This window comes from Siphateles boraxobius, unplaced genomic scaffold (genome assembly GCF_051911475.1).
Source record: "Siphateles boraxobius isolate OS27281-9 unplaced genomic scaffold, OSU_SipBor_1 65, whole genome shotgun sequence".
NCBI lineage: Eukaryota > Metazoa > Chordata > Actinopteri > Cypriniformes > Leuciscidae > Siphateles > Siphateles boraxobius.
The window spans coordinates 1,064,725-1,092,533 of record NW_027509192.1 but is presented as its reverse complement, the minus strand read 5'-3'; the positions used below and the strand labels follow the sequence as shown (position 1 = coordinate 1,092,533).

The 27,809-nt window shown below is 38.4% G+C and overlaps 3 protein-coding genes across 5 annotated transcripts; 2 read left to right on the top strand and 1 right to left on the bottom strand.

The window, feature by feature from the left end:
* Positions 1 to 2,161: 2,161 nt before the first annotated feature.
* Positions 2,162 to 18,656, top strand: saxo4 (stabilizer of axonemal microtubules 4). 3 transcript variants are annotated; one of them, XM_077210094.1, is made up of 12 exons: positions 2,162 to 2,204; positions 2,810 to 2,933; positions 3,912 to 4,029; positions 4,236 to 4,380; positions 4,532 to 4,595; positions 4,705 to 4,784; positions 4,970 to 5,035; positions 5,253 to 5,339; positions 5,435 to 5,515; positions 6,445 to 6,539; positions 6,950 to 7,051; positions 18,528 to 18,656. In XM_077210094.1, the coding sequence occupies exons 2-12, from the start codon at positions 2,822 to 2,824 to the stop codon at positions 18,571 to 18,573; spliced, it is 996 nt and encodes a 331-aa protein (XP_077066209.1). In that variant the 5' UTR covers positions 2,162 to 2,204; positions 2,810 to 2,821; the 3' UTR covers positions 18,574 to 18,656. The 3 variants fall into 3 exon arrangements, with proteins under 3 accessions (XP_077066209.1, XP_077066212.1, XP_077066210.1); XM_077210097.1 differs by lacking the exon at positions 18,528 to 18,656 and adding an exon at positions 7,138 to 7,202; XM_077210095.1 differs by lacking the exon at positions 2,162 to 2,204 and adding an exon at positions 2,265 to 2,366.
* Positions 11,349 to 14,520, bottom strand: lrrc10b (leucine rich repeat containing 10B). Its single transcript, XM_077210076.1, has one exon. The coding sequence runs from the start codon at positions 13,499 to 13,501 to the stop codon at positions 12,275 to 12,277; it is 1,227 nt and encodes a 408-aa protein (XP_077066191.1). The 5' UTR covers positions 13,502 to 14,520; the 3' UTR covers positions 11,349 to 12,274.
* On the top strand, positions 18,610 to 27,809 carry fads2 (fatty acid desaturase 2). Its single transcript, XM_077210093.1, has 13 exons — positions 18,610 to 18,735; positions 19,736 to 19,985; positions 21,298 to 21,408; positions 23,247 to 23,444; positions 23,698 to 23,799; positions 24,677 to 24,802; positions 24,887 to 24,947; positions 25,473 to 25,549; positions 25,658 to 25,755; positions 26,457 to 26,553; positions 26,641 to 26,720; positions 26,814 to 26,939; positions 27,283 to 27,809. Exons 2-13 carry the CDS (start codon positions 19,779 to 19,781, stop codon positions 27,332 to 27,334), a joined length of 1,335 nt encoding a protein of 444 aa, XP_077066208.1. The 5' UTR covers positions 18,610 to 18,735; positions 19,736 to 19,778; the 3' UTR covers positions 27,335 to 27,809.

Sequence of the window (27,809 nt, the reverse complement as noted above, 5' to 3'; positions counted from 1 at the left end):
CTGCTATCAATTAAGCCACACAGACATAGGCCTAATGTTAAAATGTCAAGCTTTTAATGTTGTTTTATGTCTATGTTGTGTTTATAATATGCTCCATGTGTAAATTCATAAGTCAACACCAATGCTGAGTATTTTCTTCTTAAAACTGCAGTCAACCAAAGACAGTCTGAAAAACAGGTTGAAATCGCTGGTGTTTCTGACGTCACAAACTACCTTGTAACCAATCAGCTCAATGTGTGATCGTCAACGAGTGGATCTCTGAGCTGGTGTGAGTGAGTGGGGGCGGGGCTCATTTGCATATTCATAGAATTCCGTATACTAAATGAGGCAAGGGTGTCGAGTTACATTCAAGCTATTTTAAGGCATGAAGACATTTTTTTCAAGGATTAAAACGTTTACATGTGTAATTTCGGTGATCAAAGATGAATTTTAAGGAATAAAATTATTGACTTCGGGGAACTTTAACCAATAGTTAATCAATGCAACCCTGGTATGGAACAGCTGTTTTTTTCTCCATGATTATCTTATTGTACTTTAAAATACATCATATTGCGGGCCTAAAATGAGTTGGGAACACCTTTCATGTTAAATTTATATAGATTAGAAGTTTTGCATGGCACTTCATGCCAAGAACTCAACTCTGAGCTTGCAGGAGACGTCACATTTAGCCCTGACAAACAACCAGCAAGTGTTTTGAAAAAAGCTGTTTTTGAGGTGATCATGCTGGTCACCACCCAGAAGGGGGGACAAGATTTTGGTTCAACTGGAGTTTGAAGGTGTAGATTAGGGCCAAAGATCACCTCAGGCTGGTAAACACTAACCTTGGCGCTTTAAAAAAAAAGCTCAGTAACTTACCTGAACCGACCTCATCTCACCATCCTGCACTGATAAAACCCAGCACTGGCCCCCAATGTAGCACACCCTTATATATCCTGTTGCATGCCACAAAGATTAATCCATCTGAGGAGATGACTGCAGAAAGGAGAGTTTTTCGGTCACGGACACATCACCGTGCCGCTTGAGCAAACCCAACGGTGGCGTTATTCGCAAGGGCAGTCATGCCTACATGCACCGCTCAATAAACGCCCGGGAGAGCGACAGGCCACCCTGCAGGAGCAACATTTTGCCTTCGTTCGCTGGGAGATAGGAGCGACGACGCCCTCTTAGTGAAGGTGAGAGAATTAATGTGAGAGACAGGTGAACAGCGGGAACGTGCTGATAGCTGCCGTAATGATGGATTTGACTTTATCTTTTCCAGAGCGGAGAGTAATTTTAATTTCGTGAAGTGTCATTGCCATACTCACTTGGTGATTATGTAAATAACCTCAGCTGTGACACGGACAAGGCCACACAGACTGTACAGAGTTAAGTAAGTCTGGGACCTGATAATAATAAGCACACTTTCAACACTGAATATTTCATAATGACACGTGCATCATGGGATATAGAACATGATGATGTGAAACAAAGGGGCGTGAAGTGACAAGACTGCAGATGCCAGTCCAGTGCTTGATTTGAAAAGCACAACAGCGCCACCATGTGGTCACATACATCCACAGCCAGAAATATTTGTGCTAGACATCTGTTAAAGTGACGCCGGATAATATCCGATGACGTTCTATATCTCAAGTAAATTCTCAAGAGGCAATACAAATATTAAAGCGGTTATGAAGTATGAATGGAGCAGAAAGTAAGTTTTGTTTTTAATTCATATTACTCACAATGAAGTTTCTTAATGTGTTATTATTATTTAGGCTAGTATACTAGGCTCATATTCACTTCTTTGGAATACTGGAATACAATTTAAAATACATTTGTGCACGCTTTTTTAGCCACTTAAATTTAATTTATTCTGGTTAAATGTCTGTCTACCTATCTATCTATCTGATGATAGCTTGTTATATAAATATGGTCTGTAGGCCTATGTCATGTCAATTGTGTCTGAGGACATCGATTAGGCCGTGAAAGTGTCCCTTTTCGCTTTCGAGTGTTTCTCTTACCTTTAATCTCCACCAGCTAAAGCTTGAATGTGAATATTATTCAAACAACTTGCTGTTGAACAAACCTGTAAAGTAGTTACATCACCTTCCCGCGGCTGGTCACCGCTTGTCAAACCCGTGTCACGTGACGAGCTCCCCTGTGATTGTCCGGGTAACGGTAACCTGGTAACGAGCGCGAGGTTAAAACCGCAACGGCACGCACAGGTATGTTTACTTCACGGAGGGGCGACAGGTAACGGATGAACCGTTTTATTAAGTGTTAACACATGTAAATCATGCAAAAACATATATAATATCAGTAGTTGTTGCTTCATGATTCAAAGACCCATCAAGTGAGCATTTAAATGACGCTATTAAGATAAATGGGTAAATAAAAGTTGATATTCTTACGAAAAGTAACCATGGTTTTAATGTAGTAAAAGTGTAGTAAAAATGTTTTTTTTTGGGCAGATTGATTACCATTTGTATTTTGTACCACAGTTTTACTACAAATACCATTGCTTAACTATTGTTATAGTAGCAAAACCATGGTGCATTGTGGTTACTACTACAATAACCATGTTTTTTGTTTGTTTGTTTTTTAAACCATGGTTAATTTTCAAGGTGATGAAATCTTTAGCCTGACATTGTACATTAAATGTTTTATCTGCAGGTTAGTGTTAATGTGACTTCAGTCATAGACTGTACTGAAAAATGTTTGTTTATATCAAACTAATTCTTCCAGTATGGTATTTAAAATAAGACAATGCGTCAACCATACATTTGTCACATGGTGTGTTTGTGCAGTGGTGTATTGTGTTGGGTTATAGTCAGAGTTACAGATGGTTGGACCCTTGGGTGCTGTCAAGCCTTCGCATGGGACTGGCAGACCAGAGGGGCGTTCCACTAACACTGGCCTGGACCAATACTGCACCTCCTTCAGACAGTCTTATGGTGATAACGCACATACACACAACACAGTAACCTTAGATTCAGTCTAACTATACTTTGTGTGTTTACATATGATAATGGACATTGGCCTGTTTATACTGCTTCAGAAGCCAGATTATATCAGGTCACATTTTTACAATTTGAAACAATAAACTTTTTCTATGCCATATTTTGAAATATAAACAGCCATCCATCTTTTCTACCGCACGTGATAATGTTTTGATTCCTTACTTGAAACAACTCTCGGAGCAAGAATAGTTCAAGTACACTTTTGCAATGTTGTTTTTTGTGGAACACAAAAATACAAATTTTTAAGGACACAACTTGAAGTCAAAACATCAAACCTGGACCAAGTGAATAATTATATCAGCGAATATAAATAATGTATATGTCATACAGATTACTTTGAAACGCTTCATTTTACATTACAGTACTTACAGTGTACTTACATAGAAAGTACTGGGTAATATACATGGGTTAATGGTAGGTTTAGGGGTAGGTTCAGGGTTAGTACCCAGTTATTGTAATTACTATAATAAGTACATAGTATGTACATGGGAAACAGGACTGTAAAATGAAGCGTTACCAATTAGTTTTATGATTCATATATGGCATAAAAAGCTCTGATTCTTCAAAACGTCTACATTTTTATTCTATAGGAAAAAAACAGCATACAGGTTTGGACAGTGGCGAACCAACACTGAGTGGAGGCCCCAGGCAAAATTAATCAATGGATTAATCGATTACACAATTAATCAATTGTGTAATCAACAATATATATATATATATATAACCTTACATTAACCCCTAATCGCTTTTGTAAATTGCACTTTGAAACCCTTTTTCAAAAGTTTGCGTTTTTAGGCCCCCAAAATGCTGTTGTCGTGTAAATAAACGACCAAAACGCATATAAAGATTTTCCGTTTTTTGTTGAAAACGGTGTTGTGTAAACCCATTCGTGTCGTGTCCTCTTTCATCCAGGTAAGGAGTTATTCCAGCCATATCTAGGCCATCATTTTGTGACAGGTTACTCTGCCAACCACCGTCCTGCTCTGTACTACAGCTCCAGCCTGGACCACTATGATAATCCACAGTTTGGGTATGGCCCAGATTGTGTGTGTGTGTGTGTGTGTGTGTGTGTGTGTGTGTGTGTGTGTGTGTGTGTGTGTGTGTGTGTGTGTGTGTGTGTGTGTGTGTGTGTGTGTGTGTGTGTGTGTGTGTGTGTGTGCATACACTCCAAAACCTTTTTGCACCTCACTAAATCATTTTTAGACAAACACTTTTTGCCTTTTTCTTCTCTCTTAGTCTCTCACTGTTGGACAGTTTTGAGTCTCAATCGAAGCGTCATTACCAGCGTCTGGCTCTGCCCGACGGGACGGACTCTTTGTCCTGCTCGGGGTCCAGACGCAGAGAGAGTGGATATTTGCAGCTCCAAACTCAGCCAAAAGCTGTGAGAGCCAAAGACACACACATAGAAACGCAGCAGGTTTCAAGGGCACCGTGCCATGTCACTTCACCCTGGCCTCATTGTTCTTTGACTTTCTCTCTCTCTCTCTCTCTCTCTCTCTCTCTCTCTCTCTCTCTCTCTCTCTCTCTCTCAGAGAGCAGCGTCCCATCAGACTGAATATAAAGGCACTTACAAACCTCACCGCCTTAGAGTTTTGGGTAAGTAGTGTGGTTTTAAAAAATGGGTTTCTTAACTTGGTTATTTGTAGATTCAAAAGTTCTTGATGTTGCATTCTAGCTGTTTCAGACCACTGTGTTTGCGTTTTAGTTGGACCCATAGAAGAGAGTGGATACACTGAGGGAACCTATCTACAGCCGAACACCTTCCTCCCTCAACACATTAACATGGTGTGTGTGTGTGTGTGTGTGTGTTAGTCAGTTAATCATTCTGTTGGCAAAGTCATTGTCAAGACGTTTTTTTAACAGCACACATCCATAATTCCTAATGTTGTATTCATGAGAGTCACATAATCAAATCCTTTTTCCATTGTTATACTGACTCTCTGCTTTGATTGGGTGATGATGGTTGTCAGGACGACGATCGCAGGATACAGGAAAGTGTGACGAGGACAGACTTCCTGCCCCGATCTTTCCTACAGGTGGTCTCTCTGTTTCTCTCATTCTCTGCTATTACTCTCTCCATGAACAGCGCCACATTCATGTGATTTTTATAGTGTACGTCAGCTGAATAGTTTTGCCTATTTAATATATGTGTGTTTGTGTGTGTGTGTGTGTGTGTGTGTGTGTGTGTGTGTGTGTGTGTGTGTGTGTGTGTGTGTGTGTGTGTGTGTGTGTGTGTGTGTGTGTGTGTACCAGGGACGTGAAGCATTACCAAAACTTGCCTCCCGTGCACTTCGAGAAACTGGATATACAAGAGACACCCAGAGACCTCTGACCAGTTCAGTGAGTACCTATCTTTCACTCTTTAGATAAACTATTTTATTAAGACATCATAAAGTTCCCTGACCAAGAAGGTTTTTTGTATGTTTTGCCCACAGGCCTCTCTGCAGGCTGGCTTTAGTGAGGACAGCAGACAGAAGACTAGACCTTCTCTAACTAGATTGTCCATTGGGCCGATGGTAAATAAAACGAATATATTTTGCCCTCTAGATTTGTTTGGCTATGATTATTAGTAGATTTAAATGAACAACCAATGTACTTTACTTTTTAATGAATAGCCTTTGAAAGGAATTGTTCACCCAAGATATGTCAATTCTGTCATCATTTACTCACCCTTGTTTCAAACCCATATTACTTTCTTTCGATCTTTTCCTCCTCAGCAGCTTTCATGTCTTATCCATATTTGAGTACATTCATATATCATATCAAGTCACGTCACCAAACAACTTGTGTTATGCAGGGCTCTGACAGTCATGGGAAACCTGGAAATATCAGGGAATCTCAAAATTGGAATCATGGAAAGTTTCATTTATAGGCAATAAACATTTCTATTTATGTTCATTTTGAATGACTGGAAGTGTCTTAGCGAAATCATTGAAATTCATCGGTTGAAAGGTGTAGGAATGCTAAGCATGGTGGTGGAGTCATATGGAGTCATCACTTTTATGATGCTGTTTGTCCTTTTGGGATCTTGACAGTCCCTGGACACTATACCGTTTTATCAAAGAATGTAAACATTCTGCCTAACATATGAGGAAAAAAATTCATACAGGTTTAGAATGACAGGAGAGTGATGAAAATCTGTAAATTATGTTGTCGGATGCACTGTTCCTTTTGTATTACACTGTCAATTAATTTTTCTTACAAGTAAAAAAGATTGAGCAAAATGTGTTCTCCCAAGAAAAGCTATTTGGAAGTCTGTTTTGTGCCAGTTCCGATTTAATCTCACAAAAGTATTCAAAGATAACACGTCTCACCTCAACAACAATAGTCATCCACTCAAAAGATGATTGGAAATCGAATATATTTTGCTTTGCTGCTGCCGCTGCTGCAGTTTGAGAGGGATTTCTACAATGGTTTTGTGTACTGTCTGTTCTGTATTCTACAGGGCTCATCAGGATTCGTCCTGAACGCCCCCAACATCACAAGCCTCTCACATGCACCAGCCGACCCGCAACACTTCCTCACACACTACCAAAGCAAGTGAGTCATGTCTGTCTCTGTGTGTGTTCCCGGTACATGACTGGCAAAACTGATTGCTCATTTATTTAAACTGACTGTCTGTGCCCTGTAGACAGGGGCAACTACTGCATGAAATTGTGAAGCATTCTTTCAAATCAGAGGGTTGAGTGTGCTCTGATTGGTTGCTGGGGGAATGAGTGTGTTCTGATTGGTTGCTGGGGGAATGAGTGTGTTCTGATTGGTTGTTGAGGGAATTAGTGTGTTCTAATTGGTTGCTCGGGGAAGGAGTGTGTTCTAATTGGTTGCTCGGGGAATGAGTGTGTTCTGATTGGTTGCTGGGGGAACGGGTGTATTCTAATTGGATGCAGAGGGTACGAGTGTGTCCTGGTTGTTTAAAATAAGGTTTCTTTATATCCTTATAAATGTTGCAGGTTCTGTGACAAATCATCAGTGGAGCAGCAGAGATCAGACTGGATGAGAGGAGGCATACAGAGACACAGAGAGAGCGGATACAGTGGACGAGACACCGATAGGTACACACATCAACACATGTACATCTGTCATTCATGTACAGCTGAACACTTGTTAATAACATCCTCTGTCTCTCTCTTTCACACAGGTATAATCTTAGTGGATATAATGTCCTGCCTTCACAATAAATCTGAAATATTGGTTTAAACGAAATACTGTCAATTTTAGCCTGATCATTTCTACTTGACATTTTCCGACAAAATTATATTGCTTATATTTAGAGGTGTTTGTTTAGCATCATTAAAACTTACTTAGGGTTAGTGATTTGAAAAACCTCTTAACTCTAAGAATTAAACATAGAGACTATCAAAACACTGAGGAGATTATTTTAGCAATCAAATGTTAAATTTTTTCCCTGAAAGACAGTAAAACATTGAAAAGGGGCTCCATGTTTGATTGGACCTATAAGCAGAAACCACCTAGAACTCGAGCAACCGCATAGCAACATGCTAATAAACACTCTTAACCCTTTAAAACTGCATAGCAGCACATTGGCAACCAGCTAATGGCAACTTTTGGAAACACACTGTTTTAGAATGCATTGAGCCGTGAATAATTAAAATCAACAATAATTTTGACAGCAAGTCATATAAATAGTGAAAAGCAACAAAATTATTTCTGTAAGACTAAATGCAAGAACAGGAATGTTTCTCATATGCAAAAACCTGGTCAGCAGATTGAGATGGATACACCCGATACACACATGTACTGTATGCACGACTTGTACACAAGCCCTTAGCCATGGTGAGAGAGGAGTGGCACAGACTGAAAGCTCAGTAGCTGGCATATGGGCACAGTTATGGTCCCCTCTCAGGTTGTTGTTTGCATGTGTGTAAGCTTCTCTCTCTCATCTCAGGGCCAATTTTCACTATCCCACGCAGGCAGATCGTACATTATCCTTTAATAATCCTCATGAGAAAGGGAGAATAGGGGTTGGTCTTTTTTTTTTTTGCCTGTGCTTAATGTTACCATTGAAAAGTGACTAAAGTGGTTGTAAGTTGTTTGATGGTTGCTGATGTGTTGCTATTTGACAGCAAATTGAGAAGTTTGAGCATTAGCAGTCAATTAAATTAAAAAAGTTATATACGTTTATACTTACAAACCGTTAAATATTAGTATTAAACTGTAATTGACATTTGGACGTAAAGTAAACCTTAAATTTGCATGGTAGAAAATAAAATGGTTCAGGGGAAAAAATCATATCTAAAGGCCAAATTATCATAGACTTCAATGTAGGCCATTTAGCAACCATGTATAACACCTTAGCAATGCAGTAACACCCACATAGCAACACCCTAGCAACGGCAATAAGTGCACACATTTTCTTAAATAAATCTGAAAATCTAGTTCTCACACTGCGATTTCCTAGCCTTGCAACTTCACTTTTAATGGCTTACAGTGCAAAACCCACCAACTGGCATGTAGGACTCTCAAACATGCCCTACTTAGGAGCAAAATCCTTCGTGCTGGACCATGATGGCCCCTCCTCTCATGTGCTAACACGCTGTCACAATGGCTCGGATTACATTTCAGACACAGGATGACTTCTGCTGGGATCTGGCAGTGACAGAGATATTACTGTGAGTGCCTGTAACATGGGTATGAAGTTTCAAGCACCGCAGAGCCAGTCCGGTGCTCATTCACGGCTTGCTATGCGGCTGACCTTGGGAGAATGGCGTTAACGTAAACTAGCAGTAAGCCGCTAAATGATTAAGCACAGAGACTATGTTCTCCTCCTCAGGCCTGGACTGTGTCAGAACTCTCAGCCGCTCCACAGATACTCGATACTTGGCGCCTGAGAATCCATGACTAACGGCAATGCCAAAATCTCTGAGCCAGACTTACAGTATGCCTTTAAAGATGTCACATAATATGAAATCAAATCTTTTGAGATGAGAGATTATTAGACATGTTCTGTGCTATTGTTCATTTTTGTGTTTTCAAATTGTTTTTTTTTTTTTTGGTCTGCCAAGCAACTTTGAGGTATAATTCATGTTCGTAACACAAACATAGAAGCATGAGTTAAGCAAAAAAGTCTACTTTTGATTAAGGGTTTGTTCGAATCACCAACCCAAAGTTTGAGCAATTGTAATCCGCTGACATTGGATCTGTTTCCGGGACCAAATGCCAAAAGACAAACAGTTCTAATGTACATTCAGTAATACTAATGAAAAATAATGATCCTAGCTTTTTTCTCTATACTGGAATCTCAGATGGCCATACAGTGAATTATCTTTTATGAATCATTAAAATATTGGTGTCTGGGACGCTGTGAGCCTGGGGACTGTAGTGTACAGTGTGACTTTCTTAAAAGCTAGTTAAATGTGTGATATGAATACATAGTGCTCATAAATGGCTGTTGAAATAGTATTCTCAATCGTTATAAGTAGAGGCTTGAACTAAACAAACGGATACTGATAGTCATTCTTTGTTAGTAAATACCTCAAATGGTACGTTTAAACAAAAGGCAGAGCCTTATTTACCTTGAAGTACCAAAATTGCAACACTTCAGCAACCATCAAACCACTTGTTGATCAATTTTTCAATATCTTCCACAGCTGAAAGAGATCTACCTGCCAGAGTCAACACAACCCATCCCGTCAAATGGTTTAGGTGTCTTTGAAACAGCCAAGTTTCACTCTGCAAAGACATTCCTTTATTTTGATCTGCCAGCCTTGAGTCCTTTTGGCCGATTTGAATCAGAAGGTTTTTGCAAATTGTTTTTTAAGACACCTAAGCCATGCACATTTGCTTATACGTGACGGGTTGTGTTGATTCTGGAGTGGAGATCTCGGGGCGGAGACACGTTTTTCTCCACTTCCTGTCACAGGTTGTGCCAAAACACTTGTTTCAGATTCTTCGCAGCAATAATGACAGGCTCATAGCGTTACGTAAATATTTTAACAGATGGGATACGACACTCTTTCAGGGAGAGATGAGAAGTGACAGGAGATGGAGAGAGAGTTTAAACAGCACGATGATGGATGAAGGAAGAAAAGGGGAAGGAGGAAAGAGCAATGAAAACACTTCTTGACTAGAATAAGAGAGTTGGCAGATGTGACTGGAATAGGATATCGGAGGGAAAAAATGAACAAATGAGCAACATGCAAATTAGAGGGCCGTAATAATTCAAAACATTTATTTCTTCTTTCTCAGAATTTAGAATTTAAACAGCAGTTTTGTGTGGTGAACAGACACAAGTTGTTATTATTCGAAAATCTTCTCCAAGATTGCCCATCATAATCTATAAAACTGTCTGCATCTTCTTGCAGTGAAGAGACCCTGTTGGAGTGATCTACTTTGCTTTGCATTGTCACACAGCTCGCTTGCAGTGTTAATTTGGTGTTAAACACTATTTTCATTTTTATACCATCACCCAACCCACAAACCTGCTGGATTTGTTAGTCTTTGTTCTGGGACCTCATCATTTACACATTAAGTGCTGCTCTCTCTCAGTCTTTCTCCCAAAACATCACTGACTAACGACCCAGGCCTTTTATGGAGCGCACCCCCACTACTATTCTGTCCCTGATGTTTCTCTTCTGTCTGCACGCCTCCTCTGACTTTCGCACATCGAGTCCTTCAAGCATAAGAAGAGAGAGAACGTTTACTTCTACTAGTGCTAGCTTGGCTAGCTCTTCCCATCTGTCTCAGATCACGTCAGCTCTGCTCCACAGCCAGACAGCTAGGATTCCTAGTGGAAACTCACTCAATTCAGAAACTTAATTGGCCTTCTAAAAACTTTAGCGTGGGATTTTTCCTGGTGAATAATTATTCCTGTTTTTTTTCTGGTGACATTGTGAATATCACTCGGATTTTATTCATTTTGATCTATTCACTTTCAATGAATCGATTCCAAAGTCTACTTCCAAAAATTTATTCAACTATTAATTTGCATTCTCACACATTTTTTTAGCTAATATGTTTTTAATAAAAATAGACGTAGTTAAATTTTGTTATTAATCACAATTTCATTTTGCGAAAATCCTGCCTAATGTGGAAAACATGCCTTGTTTAATTTTAACTAGATTCTTAGTTTGTTTTAGTGTTGACATTGAACATTTGAATCCATTTTGGAAAAATCAAGTATTGTCATATATATATATATATATATATATATATATATATAGAGAGAGAGAGAGAGAGAGAGAGAGAGAGAGAGAGAGAGAGAGAGAGAGAGAGAGAGAGAGAGAGGCTATATATATATATATACAGTATATTCAAAAAGTATAGCTTTATTGCCCAGTCCTAGTCAGGGCTGGCATCAGAGTCCGACTAGACATGAATCATTGAAACATGTTTGACAAACTCATTGGTTATTTAATAAGAGAATATTTGGTTTCACCAACACACATCGCTGCAATTGCAGCATCAAGTTTCTTATAAACAGTACACTCGTGTCAGGGTAGAGTTCCAGACACACTTACACACACTCACAAACAAAAATATCTGAGTCCTGCTCTTAATAAGAAATACACAGCACACAGTAATGTAGTTTTGACGCAAGTTGTGCAGTTTCACAGGTCTTCACAGTTGATTTGTACAAATCACAAGTTTTAAACCCTGTAATTATTGAAGAGAGCCCTGTGTTTGAGGACTGCAGCAATGGTCTGGCCAACAATAATGCCTTCTAATAATAGCAACACTCACTTGTACTTGTGTGGAAAAAATGTTGCGTATTTGCACAAATTAATTCATGAGGTCTTAAGTGAAGCTATATTTAGCTGTATTGAGAAACTGTGTTTCACTGCCAAATTGAGAGGAAGTGAAATATCCTCTTTTGTTTTTCACAATAGAAAGAAAGTTATACAGGTTTTGAATGACACAAGGATTAGTAAATGATGGCAGAATATTCATTTTTGGATGATCTGTTCTTTTAAAACTCAACCTATCCTTCTTCTTTCCAATCAATTACACCAATGTAATGTTTATGTTAATGTTAGCAGATGCTTTTTATTAGAGCGACTTGCAGTCGCTTTCTTTACCCCATTAAGCATTCTGGGGTAACGCAAGTGCCATTATCAGGGCCCCAATTAGTTCCTCTCCAGTTCATCTTAGGGATTGAACCTGCAACCCTTGCAGTTATACTTCAGATGAGTAAAGTGTGAGGCATCTTCACCACAGAATTGCAAAAACGGGCTATTGAAACAAACTGCATTTCTGTTTGCAGACACACTTCATCTTTAATAAGTAGACTACCATGACCCATAGAAAAGGTGCAAGTATCAATTTTCTTCTTGCTCCTCCTCTTCATATTCATAATCCATTTCGGCTCTCTCGTACTCTAACTCTGCCCCCTCGTAGCCTTCATACCCCTCCCCCTCGTAGATTAGCTCCTCCCTTTCATACTCCAATCCGTCATCGTCATACCCAAGCTCTGCCTCATGAAATGCCACACTTTGTCTCTCTGGATCGTCCCCTGTTTCGTTATCTAGTCCATCCTCATCCGCTGTTGTTGATGGAAACGACCTATTTGTTTCTTTCTCTTTAGCAACTGCTAAGTTTATGGCGGAGCTCATTCTGAGTTTCTTGAGTATCCCGTGAATGACTGGATTAGCTGCCGCCTCCGCAGCGGCCGCCGCCTCCTCTGCTTCTTTCTCGGCACGTTCTTTTGCCTCTTTTCTTCTCTCTCTAGCCTGCAAGACCTCCTCAGCCCCCTCCCCGACAATTAGCACCTCCTTCCCTACACGTGGAGGCTCCTTCACAGGGTTGTGGTCGTAGGAGAAGAGTCGCAACGCAGGAAGATGATGCAAGTTTGGGAACTCTGATATTTTATTGCGGTCCATGTCCAGAATCTCCAGCTGCTCCATTTTGAGGAGCACTCGCGGAAACTCTGAAAAGCGGTTTCCATACAACCAGAGTCCTCTCAGGGCCTCCATACGACATAGGTCCGAGGGAAGGGTGCGCATACGGTTGTCCCCAATCTGCAGGGAGCGTAGATTGGGTAGGTCGTACAACTGCTTGGGGAACTGCTGGAAGTAGTTGCTCTCAACCCAGAGGCAACGCAAGCTCTGCAAGTTCCTCACTTCCGGCGGGAGGCTCATCAGCCGGTTGCTTCCCAGGTAAAGACACGTGAGATTGGTCAGCTTGCACACAGAGAGGGGAACGTCTTCAATCTTATTGAAGTCTAATGCCAGGGTCCGCAAACCCTGCAGCCGCGTGATGCGCTTGGGGACGTCGCGGAGACGGTTTCCACAGACGTAGAGCTTCTCCAGGTACTCCAGATCCAGGACTTGACGAGGAAGTCGACGAAACTTGTAGTAGCTCAAGTCCAAAACGGGATCTCCGCTCGCCAAGAGCTCGTCGACTCCGAGAGGCAGCTCCTCGTCCTCCAAGACCTCCTCTTCTTCTTCCTCCTCCTCCTCCTCTTCTTCATCTCCATTCTCTTTAACTTTCTTCTCCTTTTCCTCTCCTCCGTCGTCCTCGGCCTCTTTTCGGGACGAGTTGCCCATACCCTCACCCGGCTAGCCCGGCGTTTGTCCGTGTGTGTGGTGAGAGTGTGTTTCAGGACGGGGTAAGAGGGTGAGGCGGTCTGTGGTGCTGGCCCCCCCTCCCCGTGTCAGTTTCACTCAGTAGGATTGACCCGGCAGTGACAGAGCCAGCACAGCGACACATGGTGCTCTGACTACAGGCGGCTTCCCCTCAGTCCCTGTACAATGAGCTCCAACGTCAGCAAACACGGCAGTAACACCAGCAAGGAGGCATTCTGAGTGTGTGTGTGTGTGTGTGTGTGTGTGTGTGTGTGTGTGTGGATTGCTTCAAATATTTTATAATTACATGCTATAAAACAGATTATGATAATAATAGTAATAGTAGTAGTAATAGTAGTAGTAGTAAAAAAATAACTGTAAGAGGAATAAAGCTTAATTTTGTCTCTGTAATGTGAACTCAAAGTTTATAGATGACTGTCAAAGTATAGCTGCCAATATTAAGTCCCGTTTTCATAGTTAATTATTCATTTATTTATTTATTTTAAAATATATTGCTTGTTAATAGCATTAAATGACTCACATTACAGTCACAAACTTTCAGTTTCAGTCTGTCAGTTTTGATTGTGTGGAGGCTGATGCTGAGCTTCTCTCTGCCGACACACGCAGCTCTTGTCCCGGCCGCCCGGTCTGTGGATCCCGGTCTCGTTAATTCGCTGATGTGACCTGGCCGGCGGCAATGTGAACCGAACCGATGATGTCCAACTGTAACTCCGGTTTGCGTGATCCTAAATCGGACAAAAATCCTCTGGGAGATGTCAAGATGATTAAAGTTTCCAGCAGCGCTAGACTCGATTTCAGTAGCCTATTTCTTTCCAACGACAAAAGCCGTCTCGCGTTTCTTCCTCCCTCTCTCTCTCTCTCTGTCTGTGTGTGTGTGTGTGTGTGTGTGTATGGAGTTCAACGTAAAGCGTTGTCATGAACCGTCTCTCTCTCCCCTAGCAACCAAAACAGGGACATGCGAGTTACACACGATTGTCACGTGTTCCGGTGGGGACAGAGAGGCGGTCAAATTCCTCTCTCTTTCAAGTTCACGTTATGCAATAGAGAAACGTATTTATTATTCATTATTTATTATAACATTCGTATATTTATTGTGAAATAAAACGTGATTGGAATCGCCCCCCCCCCCCCTATTTTTATAAATTGTTAAGAGGTTATATATAAATATGTTACGTACATGTAAGCATAAATGTAAATATATTAGAATGAATGGAAGTAAAACAAAGAAAAGTCAAAGAAAATCCTTCGTGGAGAGAAAGGAAAACTAGTGTAGCCTAATTTTTTTTTTTTTTTTTAACTGTTGGTGTCAGCAAATCAACCGAAACAAATTTCTGTGCTCCTTAGGACTTGCATAATTGCATAATATCTTCACAAAAATAAATAAATAAATAAATAAATAAATAAATGTATTTCACAGTGAGGACAGAACTAAGCTGAACAAACTGCTAATTTTAGTGAGATGATTCACTCTCAGCTGTTCTTCTCTGAAATGAACATTCAAAACTACAGGATATTTGAATGAAGTCCATGAACCGGCTTGTACTCTGTTCATGTCATAAATTGAATATAGGCTACTATACTATGAACAATTGATCTGTAAAGCATTATATAATGTTGGATTATTGATGAAATTATGAAGTCTCACTAAAAGTCCTATTAGTACAGAGTACATTTATAGAGTATAACGTCTTCAGCTTAATATTTGTGGTGTTGCACATACTGATAAGTGTCTGAATCACTCTATGCCCTATATAGGTGTTTTTCTGCAGAAGTGTTGATGTAATGCATCAAAGTTCAGCCTTGATGTTCCACGGTGTCAGAGCAGCACAACCCCCTAGTGGTTACTTCATGTCATAGACCCTGTGAACCTGAGGGTGAGGGTTGGTATTATGGTATTCGTCTGTCAGAGATCAGTCATTATTTTTGTTTATTATGCTTGAGATGCTTACGCATTATTTGAAATTTCCTAATTCCATTTGTATTGAATGCACAGATTGCACACCCATATATTTTCATTCTTCAGTGATGAAATGGTCAATTTTTGTCATCATTACAGTCATGAAATCAAAACGGACAGTTTTTTTTTTTTATGGAATATTGTAGTATTTATTCTAAATGGTTTATCTGTGCACATCATTATTTTAATTCATGTGGCCTCATGTCCTAACTTAACCTTCCTCTTCATCTCTTCTCTGATGATGAAGTGTTTACTGGCACAAATGCGGGACAAACTGTCACTCACATGAAATTGACCAATAGCAAACCACTACCATCAAACCATCCAATTAATTCCCCGTGGACAAAAACAAGTCCCGCCTTACATTTGTTCTTGACAATGGGGAAGAAAAGAATATCACAACTTCCGTTTCATGCCGACTTTAAACACTGGTATTTTAATAATCGGTGGGACTTCACAAGGTTCAGTTTTTTGTTAAGATAATCCACTTTATTTAGACATGTTTTGATCATGCTTTCTTTAGTGAAAAGAGGACAATGTAAGTTTTGGACAACAGTGATTTCCATCAGAGCTGCAAACTAGTTCCTGATTTATACATCCTTTGGAAGTTGTGTTTTCCTTCCAAGACACTTTCATGTTAACTAATCAAAACGTTTGATTCACTATTTAATGTTTGAAGTGGATAAACACGTCCTAAAAGTAAATGGTATCAAATGTCTGCATTTTCCATCTGCCTGCATAACTCTATGAATGAAGGCCAGCCATTACAACTGTTTTCTGCATGATTGCATTTAGGAACAACAATGTCTAAACCACGTTTTAGAAATTACAAAGAAGTCCTTAATCAAGAGACAGCAACACAGTGTCGGTCAAGATCCGGCCCACATCTTGTACGTATGGAATCCACGTGTACCAGATGTGGGCCGGATCTGGGCCGACACTATGTTGCTGTCTGGGAATAGGATTTCTAAGGGTGTGTCACCCAATTAATATGCATAATCCAGATTTATAAGGTTTATAATGTGTCCTGCCCTGACATGTAGGCCAAAGGTTTTGGCACATTTGAGCACATTTAAAACCTTTCAGGTCAAGATGACATCGCATGCACGGTATACATTAGGCATAATGTTTATCGAATGGATTGGTAATATTTAAATGTAAAGATATACCCTAAACTACTTAAAATATTTTTTTACTGATAGAGATTTTTCTTTTATACTTATGAAAAATGTTACAGTCTGATCAAATTTAGTGAAATAAATTGTGAATTAAAGGGAAAGTACACTGAAGAAAATTTGGAGTAGGATTTACTTGAAAAAAGCTAGGCAACTTTTTCCACTCAGAAAATGCTAGTAAATTTACAAAGATTTGCCAAGTAAAAACCTAACATATTTATCAGTAGCTTTAATTAGAAATCTTTAATTTAAAATTTACTTGGAATATGGAATTAAGTAAACTTTACTTAACCTAGTTAAGTGAAAGTAACAAAGGAAATAAGTAATTTTAACTTGGCTAGTAAAAGGTTGATTAATATCAATTTATTTGAAATTTCCTTTGCATTACATTTCATTCAAACAATTTTATTGAATTATACCAGACATTTATAGTATGTGTTTTACTTAGAGTATATAAGTAATTTATACTTCATCGTGTCAGATGGAAAGCATGATGTGAATGCAAATACCTCAATACTTGGTAGACGATACACAATGACGGTAACATTTGATGGATCGTTTTTGTGTTTGAATGTGTCATTTTGAGCAGAAAATTTACTCGAAATGTCACAAAATGGCAAGTTACTAAATCCTGACAACAAAAGCAATGATAAAACAGAGTAAATACTGCTGGAAACCAGTGAAAAATGAACCTCATTAATTATTCAAGGTCCAGTGCATGATGGGAACCCCAGTGTCAGAAAAGTTGAGTAATTTTTACTTAATTTTATTGAGTTGATATTTACGCTTTCATTTCTACTCGCTTGAATTAAGTACTGATATGGAATTTACTTCGTTTTTTTTTTATTCTTGCCTGAACTAACTTTTTCTTGTAAATTACATTGGGGTTTTTTCAGTAGTATTTACCTTACCAAAAAATCATTTTTTACAGTGTAATGTATTGCAAAATATCCTTTATGGGTCTCCGTACCTGCATTTAATTGAGCATTTATGAGCATCTAATTATCTTATCTTATTTAATCATGAGCATTATCAGAGAATAAATGCTTGACAATGAAGAATCTGTTCATAGATGTTAATACAACTTCTTAAAGCCATGATACACATTAAGGATGATAAAATGTAGCTATAAATGCAGGTTCAGAAGAAGTCTGTGGTGTTTTCTTTGCGTGGAAAAGTCCAAAGTTCTTCTTTTTTCTCATTTGAAATGTTTTAACAGTCAGATCAGTCACCAATCTGTGCCTATGTATTCAAAGAAACTTTAGTAAAGGAGTGTAAACACGTAAAAATCTGGAACTGTGCTTAATATCTGTATTAAGAATTCATATTGCGTGAACTGATAGCTGGTTTGCTGGGGCATTACAGAGGGCATTTCGGTGACTGTATATATTATATTAGAGCTGCATTCATAATTAACTGATACAATAAAGACAATGATGATGCTTTAAGTTTAAATTAAGTTCATCAAAACTCTTAATGAGACATAGCCATTAAAAATAGACAAAGCATTATCCACAAAGACAAAACTATATTACAGTACTTTTTAAAATAGGCTATTGCAGAATATAGATAATGTAGCCTATATTTTATTGTCTTTTTTCAGTATTTTAGAGTAAAATACAAAATGTACTATTATCTCGTTCATTCCAAAATATGTCTGTATTATTTCACATTATTTGATATGGTATTTGCTAGTGCACTGTTATTGTTAAGGTAAGCAACTTATAATCAATAAACAGGTTTTTAATGCAGAGCTTTTACATCATATGTGTGTTAGAATCGCTGTCATTGTTACAGTATGACTGCACTTTGCCGATGTGGGACTCGAACCTGAGTAACTCTTCTTTATCTACAGGCTCTCCCCACCCTTCCAAAGTTCTCTCTCTCCTCCTATTGGCTGATGGTCCGCGAGACTGGCGCTGAGTCTGCGCGCTGATTGGCCGCTGGCGCTCGAATGATCTGTTCGGAATTCAGCAGAAGTACAAGTGATGAAAAAGTGATGCTTCTCTTTCTCGTTCACACACAAACTAAATGAGTGTGTGATCAAAGTGCCTGCTGAGAAGGTGAGTAAATTGTTCACAGTTTAAACTCGGTGTACTTTTTTCTTTCTGCTCATTTTATATAACAACGGATGCACATGCATTGACATCACTAGTTTATCAAGGTCATTAATTCGATGAGAAAGGATGATTTTGTGCAGCGTTCAACGTGATATTTAACGGTTTATTCATTTGTAATGTCCTAGTTGGCAGTTCTAAAGAATTTAGAGCTGTTTTTTTGTAGTGCTCTCGTTCCTGCTTTTCTTTCTTTCTTTCTTTCTTTCTTTCTTTTTTTTTGTTGCATGTTACTTTGTCATTCAAAGTGGTAACAAAAAAAATGGACGAACGCAAAATAAGGAAGTAATCAAAAATCTTTTGATTCGTGACGTGTAATTCAGCACGACCCTTCGGATGTATTATGCATATTAATGAGATTATGTGAGCATTCATTGTCTCATTCAGTTTCTTAAATTATTCTAAAACTGACCAAGGTATATAAAGGTAGAAGGTTACATCAAAAACATATATTTTAACATAAAATGTTGATGTTAAATCCAATATTGTTTTATATAGAATTGTTCTATAGTATATACAGTATTCAATGCATTTGCATCAGAAGTAACTGTAATTAAATTAGTAATCCCTTGCTTAACTTTTTAAAGGGAAAAGCAATTAAATTACAGTAATTAATATGTAGTAACACAGCCTGACAAAACATTTTACAGTGTGGATACCGAACGGTCATGAACAATGGGCTGTCTCATAACCTAGTGAGCTGCCTAAGACAGCTTTTCAGTTTCTGCAACAATGTAGACCTGAATAAAATTAATTTAGACTGCACTTTTTTGATTACCTGACTAAAATTGTACAGTGTGGATTTTTTTTTTTTTTTTGTTGCATTAAATTGAGCAGAAGTGAACATTAAATGGCATTGTTGCATGTTTTGTCAAGTCAGTCAAACTGTTTTTTTTTTAGACGAAACACCTGCAAAAATGTTCATATTAAACTGTTATTTTTGGTTAAGGTGCTTGGTCTTACAGTGCACAGCAGTCAGAGTTTGATCAGCGATGGGCGGCGGAGGACAGCAGACGGACCGGATCAGCGGGACCAATGGGAGGTTCAGCACTTACACCTGGGAGGAGGTGCAGAAACACACCAAGTTTGGAGATCAGTGGGTCGTGGTTGAAAGGAAGGTTTATAATGTGAGCCAGTGGGTGAAGAGACACCCCGGAGGACAGAGGATCCTCGGACACTATGCTGGAGAAGATGCGACGGTAAAACACTCAACTGAACATGTTTACATTTAAACACATGGAAGAACTTTTATATACACCAGATTTATATATACAAGAAATGGCTGTGTCTCAACCTAGTGAGCTACCTACCTAGGCACCATTGACGTGCAGCGGTGTTCTGAAATGAGGAGGCAAAGTCCTTTATATATATATATATATATATATATATATATATATATATATATATTCCAGTTAACTTAATGTTGTCACTTTTTCCTGGTTAAATAATACAACAATACAAACCTAATACAATTCTATTTTGTATTTTAACATTATGTAATTAATCCTCTATCTTAAATCCAAGTATAAATCTCATCAATTTAGTTTTTTTAAAGCATTTTTACATCTATTCCAAATGAATAACCAAAGGCAGTAAACAATTTAAACAACAAATTTTATTTTCAAACTGATGGTTAGCTGGGTTTTTTTAATAGTCAACTTATTTTCGTATCATTTGTCAGTCATTAAAGCTCGGTAAACACTGGTCACTAGCTATGTTTCCATCACCCTGTTTTTATGCGTATTTAGAAGTATCGCATCAGAAACGAGTTACGGAAACGCCAAATTTCGGGGGGAAAAATCCCTTCATTTGCATAAAAAGTTTTCCGCTCGCTTGAGGTGGTTTTTGACTTGTGTGAAAAAGAGTTAATGCGTATAATCAGGGATGGAAACGCATTTGCCGACTAAACTCTGACGTAGCACACATTAAACCCACGTAACTAATCGGTCGTTTCTGCTGATGGTGTTTTATTTACTGTTGGTTACTAGGGTTACGAATACCACCATCATCCGCAACTTGATGGAAACGCACCTAATTCACATTTGTTTCTTGTTTTTTTGGGAACTTTGAAAAGATTCGCTTTAGGTTTGTAAGATGTAACTTTCACCAAGCTGATTGCTCACTATGTTTTCAGGCCATTTCAGGGTTTTCTGGGGTTTTTTGACGTAACATAAATCGTTGATATCTAAGTTGCTGAGTTGTTTACTTACTTTTTAATTAGTCTTCCCATTAACGCCATAATGTTGTTCATTCAGACCAGTTCACGAACAAGAAACTGCAAAATTCTGGATTACTACAAAACAAAGATTGCCTAACTAGACAGCATTTTATGCATGTGTTTAATGCCACATAAAGCTGTCTATGTAGGAATCTCGTTCAATTTACGACCCAGCCAAAGAGTTTCAGGAAACAAACTTCAAGCGTTTATTTGTTCTTGTGTTATTTTAATTGTTTCAGATAAGCTTCAAATAAAGATTATCAGTGTTGAATATGTTTTATCTTGTGTGACAGGAGGCGTTTACTGCATTTCATCCAGATCTTCCGCTGGTGAGGAAATACATGAAGCCGCTGTTAATCGGGGAGCTTGAAGCGTCTGAACCCAGTCTAGACCGGCAGAAAAATGTGAGTATAGACACTTAACTAAAGATTCGAACTAACCTACACAGAAAATATTAATAAAACCTGTGATGTTTCGCTGTAAAATATTGCCTTGACACCATAATCACTTAAAATATAAATTTCCATAATATATCTGGGTTTTGCATATTAATATTTATGATGAATTACTAGTAAGACATACAAATAAATAAAGTCAGAAAATGTACATTGCCAGACCTAAAAAAAAAAAACTGAGTAAATAATGTAGGAATGAACTTCAGGTGTGCCAAATCTAAAGTTGAAAAGTCGGACAGAAAATTCAATTGAAATTGAAATTGCGATGACAAGAAGTGGAATTTACTGAATTACAATTTAAAGAAATGTATCAGGTCATTGCATTCTGGGAAACAAATGCGTCTGTCTTCCTGAAAGACTCACATTTGCGACTAAAGATAGATGTGTGCGAACTGTAAAATGTATTCAGGTGGCGTGTGCGAATAAACAATATTTTTTTAAGAATTTTTTTTTGACAACGACGCTGTCTCTATGGCTGAGGCGATGTTGTCTGTTGAAAATAATAATAATGTGAGAGCGTGTTATTTGCTATATGTCATGTTAAAGCCAGGTATGACGACGCTACTGCAAGCAACACGCATAACTGCAGATGAGCATTTTTCAACTTGTGAGAAAAGTTAGCGTCAAGCCCTGAGACTTATAATATTTAAGACATTTATAACTTTTCTTTTTACAATTTAAAACTGTCAAACAATCTTTATATCTATGAACTTCCCTTTTCTTAAATTAGCTTTTGCAGTTAAACGACATAATGCTTGTGATTTTCCACATTTGTAAGTCTCCTTAGATAACAGCATTTGCTCAGTGTTACAGTCATTTAAATTTTCATTGCATTTTAATTCAACTTCCTTTAATTCAAATTCTACGTCCTGTTTCTCCTCAGTTCAAATGAAATAATTGAATTGCACTTTAACTCTTTCCCCTCCATTGACGGAATCTCTCCAGCTTTCGGTGTTTTCACTTTTATACGGTAGGGGGCGCTATTACACATCTTCTGAAAGAGTGATGAATCTCCTGATCAAAACACAGGCGAAGAAGAAGCAGAAACAAACGCTAGAAGCATTGCTGACGCACACATAAAATAACACTATCGTCAACATTAAACCGCATTTAAATCAAAACTGCTTAATGTTACTGAAAGAAATGTCCAGAACGAGCTCTAGGACTGTAAAGCTTTGGAGGTGTTGATGAACTCAATCTGTGTTTTGATCATCGTTCTGAATCCCATCCAGATGTGATTTTCTCAGCTTTTTGTTCTTATAGTTTTTTGTTTTTTTTAATGTAACTTACCCACATTCAAGTGTTGATAAAAAACGCATTCATTTTAAATAAAACTTTTTTTTTCTTATGCAGAGGGGCTGTTATTTCTTTTGATGTATCACATGTTCAGATATTCATACAACAAAATATATTCGGGGCCATGAAACTTTTGTAAAAACAATCAAAAATATTGGCGTTGACAGGTAACTTTTTTCAAAAACGCTGTCAGTGAAAGAGTTAAAAGGCATTCACAATTCAATACTGAACGTGCCACACAATAGAGATGTTACTGAACCAAAGACATGGGTCACGAACACCAGTTTGGTTGTCGCTCCTCTTCTGAGTCATCTTTATGCACAAAGTTATTTTTAACACTAGCTACAGTATGTGTCCATCTACCTATTTTCATTCACATTTTGAGTTATTGCTTAATCTCAAATCTTAAATGCTGCTGTCACTCCCTTTCCCGTGTGAACACCGCTATAGTTGAGTGTGTTTTTTGTATTGGATTCTCTTTTGTCTGTCAGGCCGCTCTTGTGGAGGATTTCCGAGCCCTTCGTGAGCGTCTGGAGGCTGAGGGGTGTTTCAAAACCCAGCCGCTGTTCTTCATCTTACATCTGAGTCACATTCTGCTCCTGGAGGCCATCGCTCTGATGATGGTGTGGTACTTGGGAACCGGCTGGATCAACACGGCCATCGTTGCTGTTTTACTGGGGACTGCACAGGTACGACTGACACAGACATAATTATGACGGTCTTTAAACCATGTTAAAAATGCAGCAGGGTTGTATAAAATATGTTGATTAGCTTAGCGACCACGAGCTGGAAAACTAGCTTTACGGGGAATCTAGCGGCATAACGGGGAACAAAAACAAACTATAAATGCTACGTCCATCATAAACCTGAGTCGATTAGTTTGTTTTGGTTTTTCGGCTCTTGTTCATGTGTGGTTTGCTTTGTTTCTGAATGTGTGTGTAGTCGCAGGCGGGATGGTTGCAGCATGACTTCGGTCATCTGTCCGTGTTTAAAACCTCTCGATGGAATCACTTGGTGCACAAATTTGTCATCGGACACCTGAAGGTACCAACATGTTCTCGAAACATTTCATCTATTAATAACCATAAATATAGAATGGTTCTTCCACTAACTAGTACAGTTCATTAGCCTAGCTGTAGACCATTTGAATTAAGTATACACTTTATTGTCCCATATTTGGGAAATTTGTCCTGGACTCAGTAACACAGCCATCTATAGTAGATACACATTTTATATAACATGTTTAAACATATACCACATAATTCATGACAAAAATTATTTTTTAAAATTCCCTAAAAATACTAATGTTTTTTAAAGATTCCATGTTTAAAAGTATTACTGTTAAATAAAACTGAGGGTTCGTTCCTTCATGGCATTTGCACATTGTAAATACATTTAAAACTTTAAAAGTGTGATTTGATTTGGGAATAAATGCTTAAATCTGACTGAAATTATACAATGACCTTTTTTTTTTTTAGTTGCCCTAGCAGATCTAGATAGCTTGGCTTCGTTCAGCATGTATACAGTAGTGGCCGATATCCAGCCTTGGAAAAATGTACTGAATAAAAACCATCCATGATGGAGAATGAAGCTAGAGATATGCTTATTAATTTGAGAGATTATAAGATCAATATAATTCCCTCAATACCAAAATATGCAGTCTAATAAAAAATAAGCTATTTTGGCCCAATATTTGTTTGTGCTCTGTATTTTATACTATTTATGCTACTTATTAGAGTATCAAATATCATTAGCTTAGCAACATGCTAAGACCAAACTCATCTATTTCCGCATGAGAAGCATTACTGTGAAAGTAGCATCCAAATTGGTCACTAGTGAAGTTCAGTTTGAGCATGCTAGCATGTTGTATTGGCCTGTGTACATGTGTGATGTTTTTATGTTTGAATGTGGCCGTCTTCAGGGAGCGTCTGCGTGCTGGTGGAACCATCGCCACTTCCAGCATCATGCTAAACCCAACGTGTTCAAAAAGGACCCGGACGTCAACATGCTCAATGCGTTTGTAGTTGGAAAAGTGCAGCCTGTGGAGGTACAAACACACTATCCTCAGGAAACATGCATGAAAACTCTAGATTGACTCTGGTTTGACTCTTTCTGTCTGTCTTTACTACAGTACGGCGTTAAGAAGATCAAGCATCTGCCTTACAACCATCAGCACAAGTACTTCTTCTTCAGTAAGTGAGTTTATGCCACAGGGGCTAGTCTGGTCAGAAGCTCGTTAAGAACATAATGGATAAACTGAAGTTTCGACGTTACTTTTTTTACCCATTGGAGTCCCATTGGAAATTGTTGTATATTGTTTAATCTTAATATACCTTATATAAATAGACTATAATATGTACCTGTGTGGGGGGGGGGGGGGGGGGGCTTACATTACACTGCTGATTGATCTACTGATGGGTAATTCATGCTTTATACAGCAGCAGCATGTCTTACTTGCTCACAGCAGTGTGTCGCATTAACAACAATAACCAACAGCAGCAGCAACATAGCAGATCTATTCCACCAATACCAAACATGTTACATTATCATATCTATTACCATGCCAAATACTCCAAGAGATGTCATGACAGAAATATATATATATGATTTCACTAGAAACATCTCGCTCGGGTCCTATACGGCTGGTTATGATAGAAACATCATCTAGGCTTGTTGTGTTGATGTTTAACGTCTCTCTCTCCGTCACTGTTCCTCAGTTGGACCTCCTCTGCTCATCCCAGTGTATTTCCAGTTCCAGATCTTTCACAATATGATCACACACGGTCTTTGGGTGGTAGGTTACCATGATCACTTTGACTCTTGCTGTGTTATTGCAGCTGTATGTGCTTTTAGAAGCACTTTCTTTGTCCTTATCTTATCTCCTGTCGTCTTATCTTTTTAGGACCTTGCGTGGTGTATAAGTTACTACGTTCGCTACTTCCTGTGTTACACGCAGTTCTACGGTGTGTTTTGGTCGGTGATTTTGTTTAATTTCGTGAGGTAAGAAACATCATTTTATCTACTACTTCTGCTTTAAACATGTTTTTGTAGATTTTATATTCCAAGTGCCTTTTCAATGGATGAGAAGCACTTACAAATACACACCAAAAAATACACACACTTACAAAAAATACCATGGTGTTACCACGTTTTTTGCACATCTAGTACCATGCTTTTCTTTCAGTTAACAAAAATAAGGATCTTTAGTGGCTGTTGCCCAGTTTCATTTGAGTTGTTTTCAGTGGAGTTTTTTTTCTACATTATATTCTTTTGTTCAACCTGCCAGAACAATCTGAGAGAGAAAAAACATAAGCAACAGAAAGATGTTAAGCTAAATTTATATAAATGTAAAATCATTTTTTTATTTAAATCCATTTTCCTTCAGTAGTTCATTTTAGACAGTAGTTCAATGCATAGTTAAAAGTACAAACATTTCATCTCATAAAAATAATAAAAGTTTCATGGTAAAAATCATACAAAATTTTTCTTTTTAACATTTTCGGTGCATCACTAATTGCCACATTAAATTTATAGTATCAAAGTTTGAATTTACATAATTTATGAGACAATGAGACATATACGTGACTTTTAGCTTATACTTTGAGTGACATTAAATTCATATTTTATTTTTGTAACAATGTTTTCCCAAAAATGTGATAAGTCAAAAGTCACATGATGTGGGTATGAATGTGTTGTCCCAGGTTCCTGGAGAGTCACTGGTTTGTGTGGGTGACCCAGATGAGCCACATCCCCATGAACATCGACTATGAGCAACACCAAGACTGGCTCAGTATGCAGGTACTGTAAATTCTGACCCATCACAGCCTCACTGGCTTCACAAACTAGTCATCCTATCACGTCAACGCTTACATTTCTCTCATTTAGCTGGTCGCAACCTGTAACATTGAGCAATCCTCCTTCAACGACTGGTTCAGCGGACACCTCAACTTTCAGATTGAGCACCAGTAAGAAAAACCCAAGCACACTTTCTGTGCCAAATATGTTTATGTATCAGTGTATCTTCGGCATTTCATAACTGCGGTGTGTTCTTGTCCCAGTCTCTTCCCCACAATGCCTCGGCACAATTACTGGCGCGCCGCCCCACACGTTCGAGAGTTATGCGCCAAATACGGAGTCAAGTACCAAGAGAAGACCTTGCACGGGGCGTTTGCGGACGTCGTCAGGTGTGACACACACACACATGAACATCTCTTGGTTTCACCTTTAAAAGAAGCTCTTGCACTGATTCAGGAACTATTCCTTTAAAAAGTTGACATTCACAACCAATTGAACATGCTACATGACGTTTTCTGAGTAAAACAATATATAACGAAAAAATGTAGGCCGAGACTTGTTTTTAAAATGTGCATCTGATGTCAAAGATTTCTCATTGAAAGCAATGGAGTACCCTGTGAGTAAAAGAGCCATGGCAAGCATTGGGAGTGAGAACGTGTTGTATTTTGTGTGTATTTACTGGCAGATGCTTCACTGTATCATGTATTCACTGTATTATTATTCTCCTCTCAGGTCTTTGGAGAAATCCGGAGAACTCTGGCTGGATGCGTACCTCAACAAATAAAACCTCATTTGAGAAGCAAAGAAATATCCACCAATCAGAGCGAGAATTTCTCAGACTAGACATCAACTAAACCACCAGTCAATCAGCTCACTAAAATGACGTTTAGCACTTATTTTTGATATTGAAGCATAATTGTGGCCCTTTGAATGTGTTTTTAAAGACTGATCAAAGATGTGTGTCTCGCTCCTAATAAAGGATGTGTTTGAAGGTACATGAATGTGCACGAATGTACGTGAAAGTTGTGATTGCTGGATTACAATCGCTGCATTTTAGATTCGCATAGTTGCTAGATGCGTTGAATATTTTGAGGGTAATTTTTGAGGCACAGTCTTTAAGTAGTCACTTTATTTCTGAAATTTACAATACAGTGATTTGTTTTTATAAATAACATTTGGACAAGCTAGCAGAGGATAATACTAAGAGGTTGTACTTGTGGTCCTACTATTGTTATCTGATTAAAACTTCTTAAACCTCA